Raw genomic sequence first — 16,206 nt, 5'->3', positions numbered from 1 at the left:
TTTGGTGGGACAGAGACAAGGGCAGAAGGCATCCCCTGTTCCATGACTATACAAGATAACCATCTATCTCTTGGCCGTCAGCAAGCCACTGTGAAAAGGGGATCTACCATCATCTGCATCAGTGGACTCACCTTGGTGGGGTCAGGAGGCATGACTCCTTCCACGGTGAAGGGGCTTCCAGGAACTGGATGTCCATCGTAGCCGACGTCCACCTTGTATGGTCCCTCCTCAGGCGGCATATACTTAACTGAGTAAATGTCACTGGTGGGTCCTGTCTCCACTTTGCACGGGATGGGGCGACGGGATGGAGACGTGATCTTAACATCAACCTTCCCCTGTCCCCCTGCGCCTCGTGTGTTGACACTGAATTCCTGATCCTTCCCCACGTCAACCTCTGCAGCAACAAGAACACCAGGTTGTGTTTAGGTAAGTAACCTAACCAATGCAAGGCAGTTTCTAGGCATAGCCATCAAGATATTTACAAAAGGGTTAACATCCTTACTGTTGTTCAGTCCCTGAACTTTGACCTTATTCATATCAAGAGGTGGAGCCACATTAACCGTGAACGGACTCTTCGGAACCTGGTCGCCACCGTAGGTTACCGTCACCAACATGTTACCCTGCAATCAATGGATTGTTGAAAGAGCACATCAGTAAACTTCAGATCAGTGCACACAAGACTTCAAAAAAATTCCAAGCGATGGTCCACCAAGTTTAACTCACCAAACCCAGGTACTCATCAAAGAACACAAGCACCCAACACAATCTGACACAGTACACAACCCCAGCCCGCAGGATACAAATACCCACTTTTTTCAAATACCAACCTCCTGGCTCCACACCCATACCACTCCCCCCCCACCCCCCACTCATTGTTCATGCACTGCTTCCCCCCACCTGCTGCACAGCGGTGTATTTCACAGTGTAGGAGTAGTCGTGGTTATCGATGATCTCAAAGTCACGAACAGCCTCCCCCTTGGCTGCTCCGGAGAATTGTACGTCCAGACTGGCTTTGCCTGCCCCTTTGGTGTAGACGGTGAAGTGAGTGGGCTTCCCGACCTCGACACCTGCAAACAATACACATCACCTGCTATGAGTACAGCATTGGAGCGTAACATCCCACCTCTCACCCGTCACTCAGCCCGAAGCGTCGACTGTACTCTCTTCCATAGGTGCTGCCTGGCCTGCGGAGCTCCCCCAGCATTGTGTGTGCTCCTCCTGCATATATCCATTTACCCGCACAAACCTGCATCTTCCACACTAGTCAGACTCCCACCTACGCTCCATGTGAGGGTTAACATGCCTTCAAAGCCCTCATCGCCAGGTTCAGTCTGAGCAAGCCGGTCAGACCTAGAGCTGGACTTGAGGGCTCTCACCACTCTGAAGCTCCTGATCCACTGGCCTTGAAAGATTGTGGATTATCAGAACCCGACTTGTTATAATTAACAGCCCTCAGTAACCAACAATAAATAGAGGGAAAGAAAAATAGTATTGCCAAGTTTGGTTGAACAAATTCTCCAGAGGCTGCATCAGAATTTCCCACCTCAGCTATCAAGCAACCTTCTATCTTCACACTTACAAGGAGTGGGAAGGCAAGGCTGACTTTTGAAGACCCTGTCGATTTATTTTCTTCCCCACACCCCCCAGTCAGTTGCTCCCATGGCTGGGAGATCATTATTCAGCTCGCTCAGTTCAGGATTGTCTGGGAGGGTGACCGACAGTGTGGCCACATCTCTCACAGTCAGTCAGCTTCGCTCACCAGTCCGGCTCAGTCCGGGGCCTTCAGCCTTGACTTTTCCAGCATCATGTGACGGCTCCACTTTAATGTGGAATGGGCTGATGGGAATCTCCTGCAAATAAATTGGACAGGATGTGATTAGGGAGGGTGCAAAAGGCATGGTTGGGAGATGAGAAAATACATCAGAGAGAATTACAGAAAGACCAAGATATTTCAGTATTCTACGCAAAAGGTCCTAAGCAACTGCACTGCACAGGATAGATTCTCAGACAGGGTGTGACAGTGACCCAACCAGGCACAGCCACACACCATCCTTGCCCCTGACATGAAAGTCCCATGAGGTGCAGTAGACTGCATCCATTACTCACCTCCACCATTCACTGAGATCGTGGCCAATCTAACTGCATTCTTGAGAAGTTCTCCCTACCCCCTTTAATCCCCTCACCACTTTTCAAAAGTATTCAAATACTTCACTTGCCCAGAGTTCCGAAGATTCACAAACCTCAGAGACAATACATTGCCTCAGCTCCATCTTACATGGGCCATCCACTTTATTTTTAAAGCAACAACTGCCTAGTTCCAGGTTCTGCCACAAAAGGGAGCAGCTACATCTCCCATCTTCCCCAAACTGCTGGATTGCACCCCACATTTCACCATCTGGAGTCACCAACCCCTCTCCAGACAGAATTGCTTTCTGTTTACCCTCCATGCTATGAAATGCACAATTCAGGAATTACAGCTTTATGTGGATCATGTTGAAGGTTGCAGAGCCTCTTTGTCTTTCCCCTGTGGCTGGAAGAACACTCTTCACAAGACAATCACCAACCCTTTCAGCAGCAGGCAGGCAAGAGAACGGAACTGAGCACACAATTGCGTAACAAGGCCCGAGCAGCATCTCGTACCTGGTCAGCGAACAGCACCATGATGGTGTAACGCCCAGCGCCTGGGGGCGTGTACTTCACTGTGAAGGTATCGTTGTCATTCTTAATTATGTCGAAGTCGATGTCAGCCTCGGCTGGTCCCACAACCCCTGGCGCACACTTAATGCCAATGCTTACATCACCTGTCAGAGGAAAGGGCAGCATGAGACCAACAGAAGACAGCCCAGCACCCAACCAGACAGTCACGCCCATGGCTTACAACACTGCGTGCCAAGCCAATCATCTGTAACATGTTGCAGCAGTTAAATGTCTTTGTCCAAGTCCATAACCTTCATGATTTGCCTTCAACAAATCCAGTCAATCAGCTCGCTGTCAGCCCACGTTTTCCAAGTACAAATCAACTTTACCCTAGTTATTGAGTAGATTCCCCACTATCAGCTTTTGACTGGCTGGCTTCGTTATTCCCTTCCTCTTTAAATATCAAGGAGGAAACTGGGTGGATATTTTCCCAGAAACTCACCCTGTCCAGCCTCACTGCAGTCCACCGTAAAGTAAGTGGGCTCATTAGCCTTAAGTCCAGTTTTCTCCACTCCTGGTCCATAAACCTTCACCTTGTCTGGGTGACAGCCTTCACCCACAGATACCTGGGGATGTGCGAAACGGAGGTTACCACAGTCAATTCACAACACAAGCCAGTGAACAGCAAAGCAGCAACACAGAACCAGAAGTACAATGTTCACGTAGAACAGTGAAGGCCCTTCATGGAACCAACCTTTTAACCCACTCCAAGAGCAATCTAACCCTTCCTTCCCACATTTTTCTTTCATCGATGTGTTTAAGCACATTCAGTTGTAATAAAAGTCTTATAACACAGGTAAACATTATTGTGCAACACCAAATTCACCGTCTCTTCAGCACATTACCTCATCAGCTCCCTCTCCCGATTAACAATTCATCACACTCATCTCTTATTGCACTGACCCATTCCAAACAATTGCCAACCCCTCCGATCCCAATCCCACCGATACCACCAACCACCTGCACCTCCCATTCTTCGTCGGAAAGAGTCTCCGCGTTTCTAGTTCCAGCCCCCCACGCTCCCTTCCCAAGAACTTCTAACTGGGTTCAATAGGCCATTCATACTACCACCTTTCCCCTGTACTCCCCACTTACTCTGAAAGGACTGTTTGGGACATTGACAGAGCCCCAGCTGATGATGATGGTGTGTTTGATGGGCTTCTGTGGCACGTACACACAGAAGAACGTGTTGTCCCGGTTATCTTTGATTTGAATGTCAATGGGAATACCTTCCGCATCCTAGGAGGACAGAAACAAACTGAAAGCCTGGCCAGCTCAGTTGGGAAAGATCAAAATCCATCTCTTAAACAGACCCTCAAATCTAATTAAATAGAATATTCCCACCCCGTGCCAACCGGCTCTGAACTTTTAAGATTTAAAAATCAGCAAGCCTACTCTCGTCGAGGTTGCCTCCCACCTCCCCCGATCCTCGCTGGTATCGACCAAGAGTGCAAGGCATTACCTGTGCATAGATCTTGAGCTCTCCCTTGCCAGCAGCTCGAGCATCAATTGTAAACTCAGCTGGCTTGTTGACAATACAGCCTGTTGGTTCCAGGCCCGGGCCGAAAGCCTTCACCTGGAGAGTAGGATCAAAACGAGAGTATTACCTCACCCACAACAAGCTATGGGGATAAACAGGAACTAAACGAGAAGGCAGAGCAACCATGAATTTGGAGACAGGAGACTATAGATGAAGGAGGTCTGCAAAAAAAAAAAAAGCAGCAGCAAGCAAGCAGCTACAGAGAGATGCCCAAATCTGGGGTCCACAGACACCTCGGTTAATGGTAGGGGTCCATAGCTTAAAGAAAGGTTGTGAACACCTGTGCTACAGGAAGGTAGCAGATCAAGCAGCATCTGTGCAGGCAAAGGACTGGACAACAGTGGTCAAAGCCAAACGTGACCCCTCTGGAGACACAAGCCAAGATAATGCAATCCCTCTTCAGGATTTTAACCCTTAGTCCTCTGGTCATATTCTTGCACTGTGCGCACTCTTCTAAAGCCAAAAGGTTGATACTAAAAGTCAGAGCCCTGACCTACAGTACTCAGGATATTGTTTGATCTGGGGGACAGCAGAACTACTGTATGTGCACAGTTCCATTCTGGTCACCATCCAGCTCTCTACACTCACCTTCTCTGGGAAGCTGTCATTGTTTGCTGGCAGGATGTGAGCCATGAAGGGACTATCCTTAATATCTTCATCATCACAAATCACGTGCACTGCATAGTCACCGGGCTCAGTAGGCCAGTATCGCACGTCACATGAGCCGTCCCCTTTATCATCGCACTCGATCTTCGCCTGCGATGGACCTTCAATGGAGAAGCCTGGGGGAGAAAGATTACAATGCAGCTCTCAGACTGAAGATTATATGCCTTCAGATGCCTATTCCCAAAGCAGGTACACCAAGACATGTTAGACGCAGAAACACTTCACCTGATATTTTGTTAAGAGTCTCATCTTTGCATCATTCAGATACAGACTAAACCGAAAGAAGCAGCACAAGTAAAATCGGGTCTGGTGCTTAGATCCAAACCTGTGTTGACCTTCACAACTATCCCAAGGAGATACAACACTTACCTAGTGTCCCAACTTCAGTGCCAATTGCCTCCACGACAAAATCTGCTGACTTTCCCACCACACCGGTCTCCAGTCCTGGTCCCCAGGCTCGCACCTTCTGAGCTCCAGCCTCAGGTCCAACTTGCACTTCAAACGGGCTGAGGGGGCAACACACAGGTCAGTATGCACACACCCAACAATGCAGCTTACATTCAATTAACATTGGGAAAGATTCAATGGCTCTAAACTGGAAAAAAAAAGCACGGAATTTTAACGTAGGCCCAGAGCTCCACACATGTTAACCGTTTCATTCCCAGAATCATTCTTGTGAACCTTGTTTGGACCTTGCCCAATGCCAGCACATCTTTTCTTAGACAAAGGGCCCAAAACTGTTCACAATACTCCAAGTGTGGTCTGACCAGCGTCTTATAAAGCCTCAGCTTTACATCCTTCCATTTATATTCTAGTCCTCTTGTAATGAATGCTGACATTGCATTTACAGAGTTGAAGAGGAATTTCTTCAGCCAGAGGGTGGTGAATCTGTGGAATTCATTGCCACAGACAGCTGTGAAGGCCAAGTCATCTGGGAATATTTAAAGCAGAGGTTGTCAGGTTGTTGATTATTCAGGGCATCAAAGGTGACAGGGAGAAGACAAGAGAATGGGGTTGAGTAGGATAATAAATTAGACATGATGGACTGGTGGTGCAGACTTATGAAATTTGAGTGTCCTGCCCAACATGTTGTTAAATTCCTTAAAACCAAAAGTTTGATTTAAAGTCCTAGATCAGGGGTTCACAACCTGAGGTCCAGGGACCCCTCAGTCAATGGTAGGGGTCCAAGGCATAACAAAGGTTGGGAACTTCTGTCCTAGAGGACATTAGACAAGTAGAACTGGAACCAGGGAAAGGAGGAAAGGAGAACCTCTGTTGTAGTTGACCAAGTTAATTCTGTCTCCATATTGAATCAACCAGAAATGTTTTGCTAACTCCGACTCACCTTCTTGGAATAGCATAACCACCCCAGGTGATGGTCACCACATATTTGCCTCCAACCATCGGATGATATTCACATTCGTAGACACCGTCACCAACATCGCGGACCTTCACAGGCTCCTCTGTGCCCTCTGGAAGAGAGAAGACGGAGGCCAGTGAGTGATGGTTGCTGAATGGACGTCCTCGATCGGGCGTTTCGACAGCTACACCTCCTCAGGCGTTTGGTTGGTCAGCCAATCCAGAGCTTCTGCTCAGCGGTAATGAGGATCAGATGTAGAGATGTAGCCGGGGCAGAGGTGCATCCAATATCAAAAAATTTTTAGCACAACTCTGCCGAAAGTTACTGGGGAAAACCCTGGCTTCCGGAATCCACAAGCCATAACGCAGAGATCCCCAGGACAGTGTGAGTCATGTTGGAAAAGGACAATAACTTCCAGCCCTATCCCTGGAAATCAGGGACCACTCAATCACAAGGAGACTGATTGACCACACAGTCCCTGGATAGGTGTGGGATGCATAGTGGAGAGCAGTGCAGAGAGAGAATGATCCACGCAAGTCCAGAACCGACCCACAGACACAGGAAATGTGTTCCACCACTTAACCCAGGGTCACCTCCTCCCATCCCTTCCCCAAATGATATTGTGTCCCCAGCCAAGCTGGGATGCACAATCCCTACCAGCCAACTTACTGGGTCCTTTGATGACAACCTTCAGCTCTCCAGTGCCAGCTCCTTTGGTGAAGACTTTGAAGTCGGTCACCTCCTTCACTCGTACTCCTTTGGGCTGCAGACCTCTCCCCGAGGCTCGACATGCGTTGGGATTGCACGCTGCAGAAAGCACACGCGATTCAGATTAATGTCAGGACATCCAATGCACAGAAAGCTCCAGCACAGTCTACAGTCACATCACATAACCACATCTACAGGACTCCTGTTACAAGAGGAATCAGAAAACCTGCCGGCTTAGCAAGCAAATAAACCAGCAGCCACTTCTGCCACAAACGCTACCTCAGACTAGAGGCCCCACTGGGATAGAGGGAGTTTCTGGACATTGCCCACAACACTGGGATAGAAATACGAGAAGTCAGCAAGGGATCCTGCTCCTAACCACTAGCCCAGGGCAGACAGGGAGGGACTACCTCTCCACATACAGATGACAGACCATCTTCCTGTTCAGGAGAGGAAATGTGAAGAAAGCCCTCAACTCCGAGTGGAGTCATCGGGACACCATCATGATGGCGTTTTTTTTAAGCAGACTTTCTTATTTTTACGAGGCCAAGTTGCTAGCTCGATGCTCAACCCAGCACAGATGGAAAGCGTGCAAGGGAGCCAGCTGGATTCGAACTCGGGAGCCTTCGCTCCGAAGTCCGGCGCTGATGCCACTGCGCCACCAGCCGGCTGAGAGGAAATGTACGAAGCCCAAATTGCATGTTATCAAAAATTACAGGGGCGGGGTTCTTAATCAGCAAAGTGCTAGGAGAAATGGATTTTTGCCATTGGCGAGGTGCTGGATTTTAGGAAATTCATATCAAGATAGGAACTGAGAACAGAGGAACCTTGTGTTCCAACAAGTACATGGCTCACTGAAATGGGAGTCACAGGTACACAGAGTGTTGAGGGCTTTTGACATGCTGGCCCTCATCAGCCAGGCACTGAATATAAAAGTTGGCAGGTTGTGGTGCAGGGGTACAGAATGCTGGTCAGACTACTCTTTGATTATTATGTCCAGTGTAGGTTGCCCCGCTACAGGAAAGATGCTATTAAACTGGAAATTGTGCAGAAAGGACGTGGCCAGAATGAGGGGGACTGAATTATAGGGAGGAGGTTGGACAGCCTAGGAGCATAAAAGACAGAAGTGATCTCCGAAGAATACAAATACTCTTTCATTCCAGAGATGGGGAATTGCAGAAGTTAAAGTGGATAGGTTTAAGGTGAATGGGGAAATATTAATTGAAACCCCAGGGCCACTCTTATATTGCTGATAGAAAGGATGGCACGTCTGTGGAATGAGCTGCCAGAGAACGTGGTTCAGGCAGGTTACAATAACAGCTGGACAGGCATACGGACACAAATGGTTGAGAAGGCCATGGGCTAAACACTGGCAAATATGAGTAGCTCGGATGGGACATCATGATTGGCGAGGGCCAGTTGGGCCGAACGGCCGGCTTCCCTGTTGCACACTGACTAACTGATCGTGATTTTAATCACATGTCCCAGTCTCCGTCAAGTTGGAGAAACAGTTCTAGGAAAAGGAATGCATAGAATTATCCGGTGATTAACAAACCATTCCACTCAAGAACTGCAGAAGTGCAGAGCCATTCCAGCAAAACATGGCAGCCAACTTGCCCACCCCAGAACAGTCGCAGTACATCTCAACACCAAGTTAGTAAAGACCAGGAATACGAAGCCACTAACCACCCTCCAGCCCACGTAAGACTTACATTGACTCATGGGGTCGATGACCATCCCAGGGATGGCAGTGGCCTGTGAGCCAGTACCCCATGCACAGAGGGCACGACCAGCAGCTTCTTGTACAGACAGGGGCACACTGTTCACAGATATAGTCAGACACACAGCTCACATCCCCTCAGACACGTGACTAGCACCCGTCAGACAAGCATGACCAGTAACTCTTCATACAGACAGAAGCACAGGCAGCCGCTCAACTCAGGCCAATACTAACGTGGTCGTTTGGGTTTGGGAGGAGGGGGTGGCGCTTTCTTCGCCTTCTCTGCCGGCGGGGTGCGGATGGACTGAGGAACAATCATAATTGGAGCTGGTGTAGTAGCCGGGGCCAGTGAGGGGGATCCTGAGGTCGGTCCGGGCACAAGTCATAGAGAAGAAAAGATGAAAGAGATATAATATTCGGTGTTGAGTGGCAGAGCTCAGTGCCGTTTCCTGCAGTTCAGCAGAAGTGGGGTTGGGGGAATATCGTGGCGTTCCGAGCTCTCCAGGCACATTCTTAGAGTGGAGAGAAGATCCTGCAGTGCCCAGTGCCACTTAGTCTCTGCTTTACCACAGCACAGCCCCAGCTTCCAAACCACTTTCACAGTCTCAGCCTCCAAATGCCCGCCAGGGCAGACCCAACCCCAACAGACCGTGGTCAGAACCATCTTGCACCTTCATTACTGCCCTACTATAATCAGCCTCATCTTCAAGGAGAACACAGCTAGTCCCGCTTCGTCTTGACTTTCTGTACTAACTAGCCATCCACACTGGCCCCAATGTTACCAATTCAGTAACTGTGCATTGGGCACTTTCAAACCACCAATTTCCCCCCCCCCCCCACTGAAAGCAGGGATCCCCAACCCTTTTTTAAATGCCATGGAGCACCACCGTTAAGCAAGGGATCTGTGAACCCCAGGTTGGGAACCCTGCCTTAAACCCAAGCTCGTGCCCTCTCCAACCAAGGGAGCGCCCTCCCCACCCATTGTGACCCTGAGAAACTAAATCTGCTCTGAAGATGCTGTCCAGTCATTTTATCTTTTTGGAAACCCGTGAGCAAGATAGACACCCCACAGAACAAAAGCTCATTTTTCTCAACAAGCATGAGGAAGTTGATAAAACCCGCACGAGATCCATTTGCTCACTACTAATTTATTGGCTGTTCATAGCAGGCTTTATTTAAAAAGGTCAGAAGGAAAGAAGAACATCATGAGCTCTCTCACTCTCATGTTGCCCAATGGCTAGAAGTACAGCTGGCCTATTGACATGGGATCTGTCAGCATCTTCATCTCTGTTCAGCTGGATCTCCAACCAGGCACAATGAATGAACATTCCTCACCCATAAAAATGTAGCCATTTAATGAATATCCAAATGGTTTGTTTATGGTAGGAAACTAAATACCTTACACACTGAATCTGTACTGATAGCAAAGCAAGATTGCTCCCCAGAGTATGATAATCATTTGTTCCAATAACAATGCTAAAGAATCATGCAATTAGGATCAAACGATAACCCAGAATAGAGAATAACTAATGGAACAGGTTCAGATCAGCAATGAGGCAATTCAATTCAATCATCAGCCACAAGGTCAACACTGCCTATTCTTGGTCAATTAACAACTTCAAGTTCCATGCTGAAACCCACTCTACAATGTAAATATGTTTGACAGCACTGCTTGAAGACAAAAAGTTCCTCCTCTCTTGTTTGATTAACTGGATCAAAATCATATGCAAAAAACAAAAAGACATTAAACACACTCTTGTAGGCTGTGCACAATTGGTTACTGTGACTTGTGCCCCCCCACCCGCCCGACCCCGTTAAAACAGTGACTTCACTTGTTGCAAACCATTTTGAATCACTCCAGGGTTTACGAAAGGACACTTTAGAAATGAAGGTTCTTTTACGTACATACATACTCAGACAGCCCGTGGGAGCTTTACTGCAGTGACCCACAGGCTCCATTCAGAAGATTTCTTTTCTTCCCCCCTCCCCCCCCAAAAAAAGTTGAAATCACAATTGACTGCGTTTGTGGCATTAACGCAAGGACTGAATCCAGTGTCACTACTTGTAAAGTGTCAGCCTTCAATTCGCTGCCCGGTCCCCTCACCCAGCCCACTCTCTCTAACTTTACAAGCCACTGATTTTACAATCTCTATCATGACACTGGCCCACAAATATTCAATTACCCCCCCCATTATACTTCTGAGTTCCCCACCCCAAAACATCCATACTCCTTGCCCATCCCATACCCTTATATTCACATTCCTTCCACTTCACCAAAGGCACCATCACTTCCCCACCTCTTAACTTCCCCTCTGGTCTCTTTTCCCATAACCTTTTGCTTGCTTCCCTCTCAAGATAAAAAAGCTAAGCAATGGAGTGTAGGACAAAGGTTCCTTGCCCAGAAGAGCCCAGGAGCAGTGTGTGTGGACCTTACCTTCTGAGATGTTCACAGTGAAGGGGCTCTTGGGTATTGGGGCTCCAGCAAAAGTCACATGGACGGTGTGAGGACCTTCGAGTAGAGGTCTGTAAGTGCAGCGGTAAACATTGTCTCCTTTATTCTCCAGAATCACTTCCACCGTATCCCGCCGGCCTTGGGGATCAACAATGACAACGCCAACATCTCCTGATCCAGCACCTGTAGGGAAAAGGGGCTGTTGTCAGTACACTCTCAACAACAGTACACTAACAGCAACAGGCAGTGGGCAGAAGTTACCATTCTTCATCAACATTGAAATGCAATGGAATCAGAGGAGGGTCTCTAGATACATCTGGTCACCCAACACAACTCCTTCCCAGTCCCAAGCTTCAGACTGCAAACAGGATAGCAAATGCAAAAACATGAATGTCTGATGAAAGCTTACAAATCTCTGCTGAATAGGTCCTAGAGAACAAGGACATCAAAAGCAGAGGTGGTTTACTCGGAAGACTCAATGGGTCAAGAGACTTCAGCAAGCGGAGGGAATACAGGAGCTGGATTTGTTCTACACCAAGAAAAGCAGGTTACAGGGGCACCTAAAGAGATGCTCAAGAGGCTTTGTTCAAGAGAGTAGAAAGGGACTCCTCAGGAAAGTGGGTCAGTAAACCAAGCTTACCAATTCACAAAGGACTAGAGGGGGTAAAAGTCTTGGGGAGCTGGAGCACACCACACTGAAACATTCAAGGATCATTTGAAAGGCAACTGGATGTAAACATGGAGAACCAATTATTACATTTACATGGAAAAGTGGCATACAAACTAAAACTGAGAAGGTTTAAGAACTGAGCCAGAGATGCAGCAAGGTAGGCTATTGGTTTCTTTCCCTGCAGAGTCACCCTTCAATTGAATGAGGATATTTATTCCCAAAAAAATTAGTTTTAAAATTAAAACATCTCATTAACACACACAAAATGCTGGAGGAACTCTGCAGGTCAGGCAGCATCTATGGAAATGAATAAACAGTCAGCATGTCGGGCCGAGACCCTTCATTTGGACTGGAAAGGAAGGGGAAGGATGCCAGAATAAAGGGGTGGAGAGAGAGGAAGGGAGAACCAAGCTGGTGACAGGTGAAGCCAGGTAGATGGAGTAGGGAGGCCCTTTGCCTTTTCCTCTTATCACCTTCACCCTGGAACTCACCTGCAGTGTAAATGTCGAAGTAGGTTGGCTTGTTGGCCACATTCCCATTCAGCTCCAGACCAGGACCTTGAGCGGTCACCTTGTTCGCATCACCCAGAGCCATGCCAATCTGGACTTTGAAAGGGCTTTTGTCAATTTGCTGCCCAGCAAATAAAACTGTTACCTGGAAGTGAGCACAAAAAGGCAGAGTTAACGCAAGTCTGACTGCTGTATACCACAGTACAGTAAGCCCACCTTCCTATCAGCCATTCATATGGAGTACAGGGATCTACAGCTGCAATCTGACCTGGAGTGGCTGCACTTTCAGAACATTAAGAGGTGATCTGAGCAAGTTTGAAGATAACTCAAGAAGCTAATGACCTATTTGCAAGCGACATCCCCTGATTTGGTGAAAACAAGACACAGAAACCAGAATGAGCTTTCTAAGATGGGATGCTTCTTTCGGGCACAAAGGGTGGTAGAAAATGTAGAAACACAATCACCTCTTCTAAAAAAAATAGTAAACTAGGGTCAAAATGGATCTATCAAGGTCAAGGTGGTCTTCAATCCCCAATTAAAACCCAAGGACAGGCAGCAGAGTTGAGGTGCAGATTATTGAGAAGCAGCACAGTTTTGTGATGTACCAAGGGCAAAGTGCCATCAGTGGGCTAGCTTCACCCAAGAGCTTCTGGCATGTAGTTCCCAAACATTACTGATGGGGGAAAAAACCAGCAGGAATTCCAAATATCCGAGTGGAGCAATTTACATCCCGTGCTCAAGGACAGGGCACCCCAGTGGGAGGTATGAAGTCTGAGACGAAGCTCGTCCTGGCTGACTTGATCAAAGAGTTACCTTATGAAGTCCAGCAACTTTGGGTATGTAGGAGACAGAGTAAGTGCGGTTCTTGTCGTTGTTTGCAACCACTCGTGCCTGTACAAAGAAAATAAAATGGTCATTCTGCTCTGCATGGATTATTCCCTGGCCAGACACTTCAGGATACACAATCCCAACACAAAAATAGTTTCTTTTCTTTTTAAATCTTTTTATTAAATTTTCAAAATTATAAACACAGTAACAATGTTGATATAAAGAGATTGGAATAATCTTAATAAACATATACAAAAAAGATTTTAAGTAACATAGGTATAATAGACTTCCAAACTCATAATGAAATTAGTCATATAAAAAAATAAAAAGAAAAAATATATATATAAACAAAGAAAAAAAACCCAAAAAGAAAAAAACTGAATACTAAACCCAAAAAAACAGAACAAAACAGGGCTAGACCAGTATCTTGAATCAGACACGTTCAGTAATGTCGTCAACTCCGCTCCTCTATCCATAAAACATAGTTTCAATAAACCCCTTGGAGCAAGTAGCAATGAGCATTAAAAAACAGTCTTCAACAATATCCATTGCTGAAAACAACTACCAAAAAGCACGTTTATTACCTCTTCAGTGTGGCCTTCAGGATCTTCCACAAACACCAGGACCTCTCCAAGACCAGCATTGATTGTCTCCACTGTGAATTCTGCAGGCTTTAGGACTACGTTACCTTGTGGCTCAATACCTAGAATCAGATACAAGAGGCACTATCACAATAACATTCCTACCAGGTCAAAGGACACCACTATCCCCACACCTGATTTAAGAACATGGTCACGCTGACACACCGTTCCCCAAGTCCAAGGGTTTGCCCTAACTCACCTTCTGCTGTCCCTTAACCTAGCTGGAAGGACATACAACAGGCAGAAAACTACCCTTTAGTACAGGTCAGTTGGACAGAACACCAGTTATCCTGGGAAACAGTTGGGAAAGGTACTGGATAGTCACTGGGCCAAGAATTATGGTATCACTTGGAGAGGAATGTCCTTACCTGGCCCATAAGCTCGCGCTTTCTTGGGGTTGAGTTTTGTCCTGAGTGGAGCGCCAGGCTTGAGCTTTGCCTTTGGGAACTGCGAGAGATAGGTCATCACCGAGTGCTCATCTACATTGGGGTCCACAATCTCCTCAGGGGCAATTACCTTCAGAGAGAGCAAAGAAGATTAAATGTGAGAGGTGTGCCTGAAGGAGAAGAGGGGTGGGGGGGGGGCGGGAGAAGACAAGTTTGAAGATCTGATTGAGTATGAGCGATGTCTGTATCCAAAAAAAAAAATGCACAGGAGACAGATTCCACTGAACTTGCTCCACAGATTCTGTGGCATCTTCACAGATACAAAGAATGAAGACACTCACCTGAGGAACCCCCAGCCAATCGTCAGCTTGCTGCATGGCCTCCCGGGCATTGCCCACGGGCTGATTTGGGTCCCAATCCTGCCAGTCGGGGCACAGACCTGCGGGCACAACAAACACCATTCAAATGAAGAAACAAAGCAGCGTGGAATCCCTGAGAAAACCCACACACCAAAAACCTCAACCTCCATAACCACTGGGTGTCAAACATTTCCAACATCACCAGTTCACTCTAACGGCCTAGTTCTGGGTAGCTTTATTCTGCTCAAACACAATGGAACATAAAAGATCTCACACACACACACATCTATAGTGCAATAACCGTGGACCAGGACCCAGAAAACTCCCATTAACACCGTGCTGTCAGTGAAGCTGGTGCCATGATTGATCGCCAATCATCCCGACTGCAGGCTGCAGACGCAACCAGCATCACTACCCCTGTTCCTGACCAGTAACGTAGCAGGAGCTGGGACTGTGCCAGACCAGCTCACATCTGGTTCTCTTTATCTTTAATTGTATTTTGCTCTGCTAAACATTTCCAACATTGCCAGTTCAGCACTTTCAAACCCATCCCCTTGCTTCGTGGGCTCTCGGGAAGGTCCCAGTTCTCCATCACGTCCACAGTATTGCTACTTCATAGCCTTCGATGGTCGCCTTCACCAACTGAGTCATTCTGGGAAATTGTGTCAAGTGAAGAATGAGGCACTGCTGTGCACAACAAGAAGTGGGAGTAACCCACTTGACCCTTTTGCCTCTTCTGTCAATTAAGACCACATTTGACCTTTCACTTTCCAACACTAACTCCCATACATCTCGATTCCTTTAATATCTAAAAACTATCAACTTTTCTTGAATAGACTTAACTGCCAAACCTCCACAGGCCACCCAGAGTGCAGCATTCCAATGACTCACTAACAAGGTGAAGAAATCTCATATTCTGAAATGCCAACAAAATATTTTGAGACTGTGACCCCTGGTTCTGGATAACTCTGTGGGAGAAACTTGTCATCTCCATATCCATTGTCAGGCCCTGCATGAAATTTTTACATTTCGGTGAGATCATTTCTTATTTTTCAAGCCTCCAGAGAGCAAACGGCCCAATCTGCTCAATCATTGCTGAAGAAGGGTCTCAGCCTAAAACATTGAATGTTTGCTCTTTTCCATGGATGTTGCCTGGCCTGCTGAGTTCCTCCAGCATTTTGTGCATGCTGCTTTAGATTTCCAACATCTGCAGATTTTCCTCATGTCTGTAATGTCATCTTGTTTAACAAATCTACCAAACCAGGAGCCTATCCGGAGAACGATCACTGCACTCCCTGTACCATGACATATAATCACCTTCAAAGTGAGAGCAGACTAGAGCACACTATTACGAACAGTCAGACCAGGTTTTTGCAAAATGGCAACAAGACATCGCTACCCTAATACACAAATCATCTCGCAATAAAGGCCAACATACTGTCTGGATTCATGTTGTTGTATGTAACACAACTTGCAGCAGTTTGTGCAGGTCCCCAACACAAACATATCAAAATTCTCAACACGTAACCACGCTGCCACCAATCCCAACGTTAACCCACACCTTACTGTGCAGCTACGCATCTGTAAAATCCTATGACCCTACTGATACTGTCAGTTTCTTCCATGACCTTGAGCACATAATGCAGCTACCTTCCAGTGAAAGCAAATCT

The 16,206-nt window shown here is 47.1% G+C and overlaps 1 protein-coding gene across 7 annotated transcripts in view; it reads right to left on the bottom strand.

Annotated features, from left to right (window-relative positions):
• Positions 1–16,206, bottom strand: part of flncb (filamin C, gamma b (actin binding protein 280)) — a 67,065-nt gene that overhangs the window by 31,500 nt on the left and 19,359 nt on the right. For 4 of the 7 annotated variants that reach the window (XM_063072922.1, XM_063072920.1, XM_063072924.1 and 1 more), the window contains exons 3-20: positions 14,519–14,616; positions 14,160–14,307; positions 13,735–13,853; positions 13,136–13,213; positions 12,305–12,467; positions 11,126–11,326; positions 6,933–7,070; positions 6,249–6,375; positions 5,273–5,409; positions 4,826–5,019; positions 4,160–4,273; positions 3,793–3,936; positions 3,140–3,263; positions 2,641–2,801; positions 1,760–1,850; positions 898–1,067; positions 503–620; positions 132–394 (exon numbers count right to left, since the gene is read on the bottom strand). In XM_063072922.1, the coding sequence (XP_062928992.1) occupies positions 132–394; positions 503–620; positions 898–1,067; positions 1,760–1,850; positions 2,641–2,801; positions 3,140–3,263; positions 3,793–3,936; positions 4,160–4,273; positions 4,826–5,019; positions 5,273–5,409; positions 6,249–6,375; positions 6,933–7,070; positions 11,126–11,326; positions 12,305–12,467; positions 13,136–13,213; positions 13,735–13,853; positions 14,160–14,307; positions 14,519–14,616 (2,588 nt within the window). Of the gene's footprint in view, positions 1–131; positions 395–502; positions 621–897; positions 1,068–1,759; positions 1,851–2,640; positions 2,802–3,139; positions 3,264–3,792; positions 3,937–4,159; positions 4,274–4,825; positions 5,020–5,272; positions 5,410–6,248; positions 6,376–6,932; positions 7,071–8,925; positions 9,052–11,125; positions 11,327–12,304; positions 12,468–13,135; positions 13,214–13,734; positions 13,854–14,159; positions 14,308–14,518; positions 14,617–16,206 lie in introns of all 7 variants that reach the window. The other 3 variants (XM_063072918.1, XM_063072917.1, XM_063072919.1) reach the window with 1 other exon arrangement.

This window comes from Mobula hypostoma, chromosome 20 (genome assembly GCF_963921235.1).
Source record: "Mobula hypostoma chromosome 20, sMobHyp1.1, whole genome shotgun sequence".
Taxonomy (NCBI): domain Eukaryota; kingdom Metazoa; phylum Chordata; class Chondrichthyes; order Myliobatiformes; family Myliobatidae; genus Mobula; species Mobula hypostoma.
The sequence above is the reverse complement of the archived record's forward strand: the minus strand, read 5'-3'. Positions and strand labels throughout refer to the sequence as shown.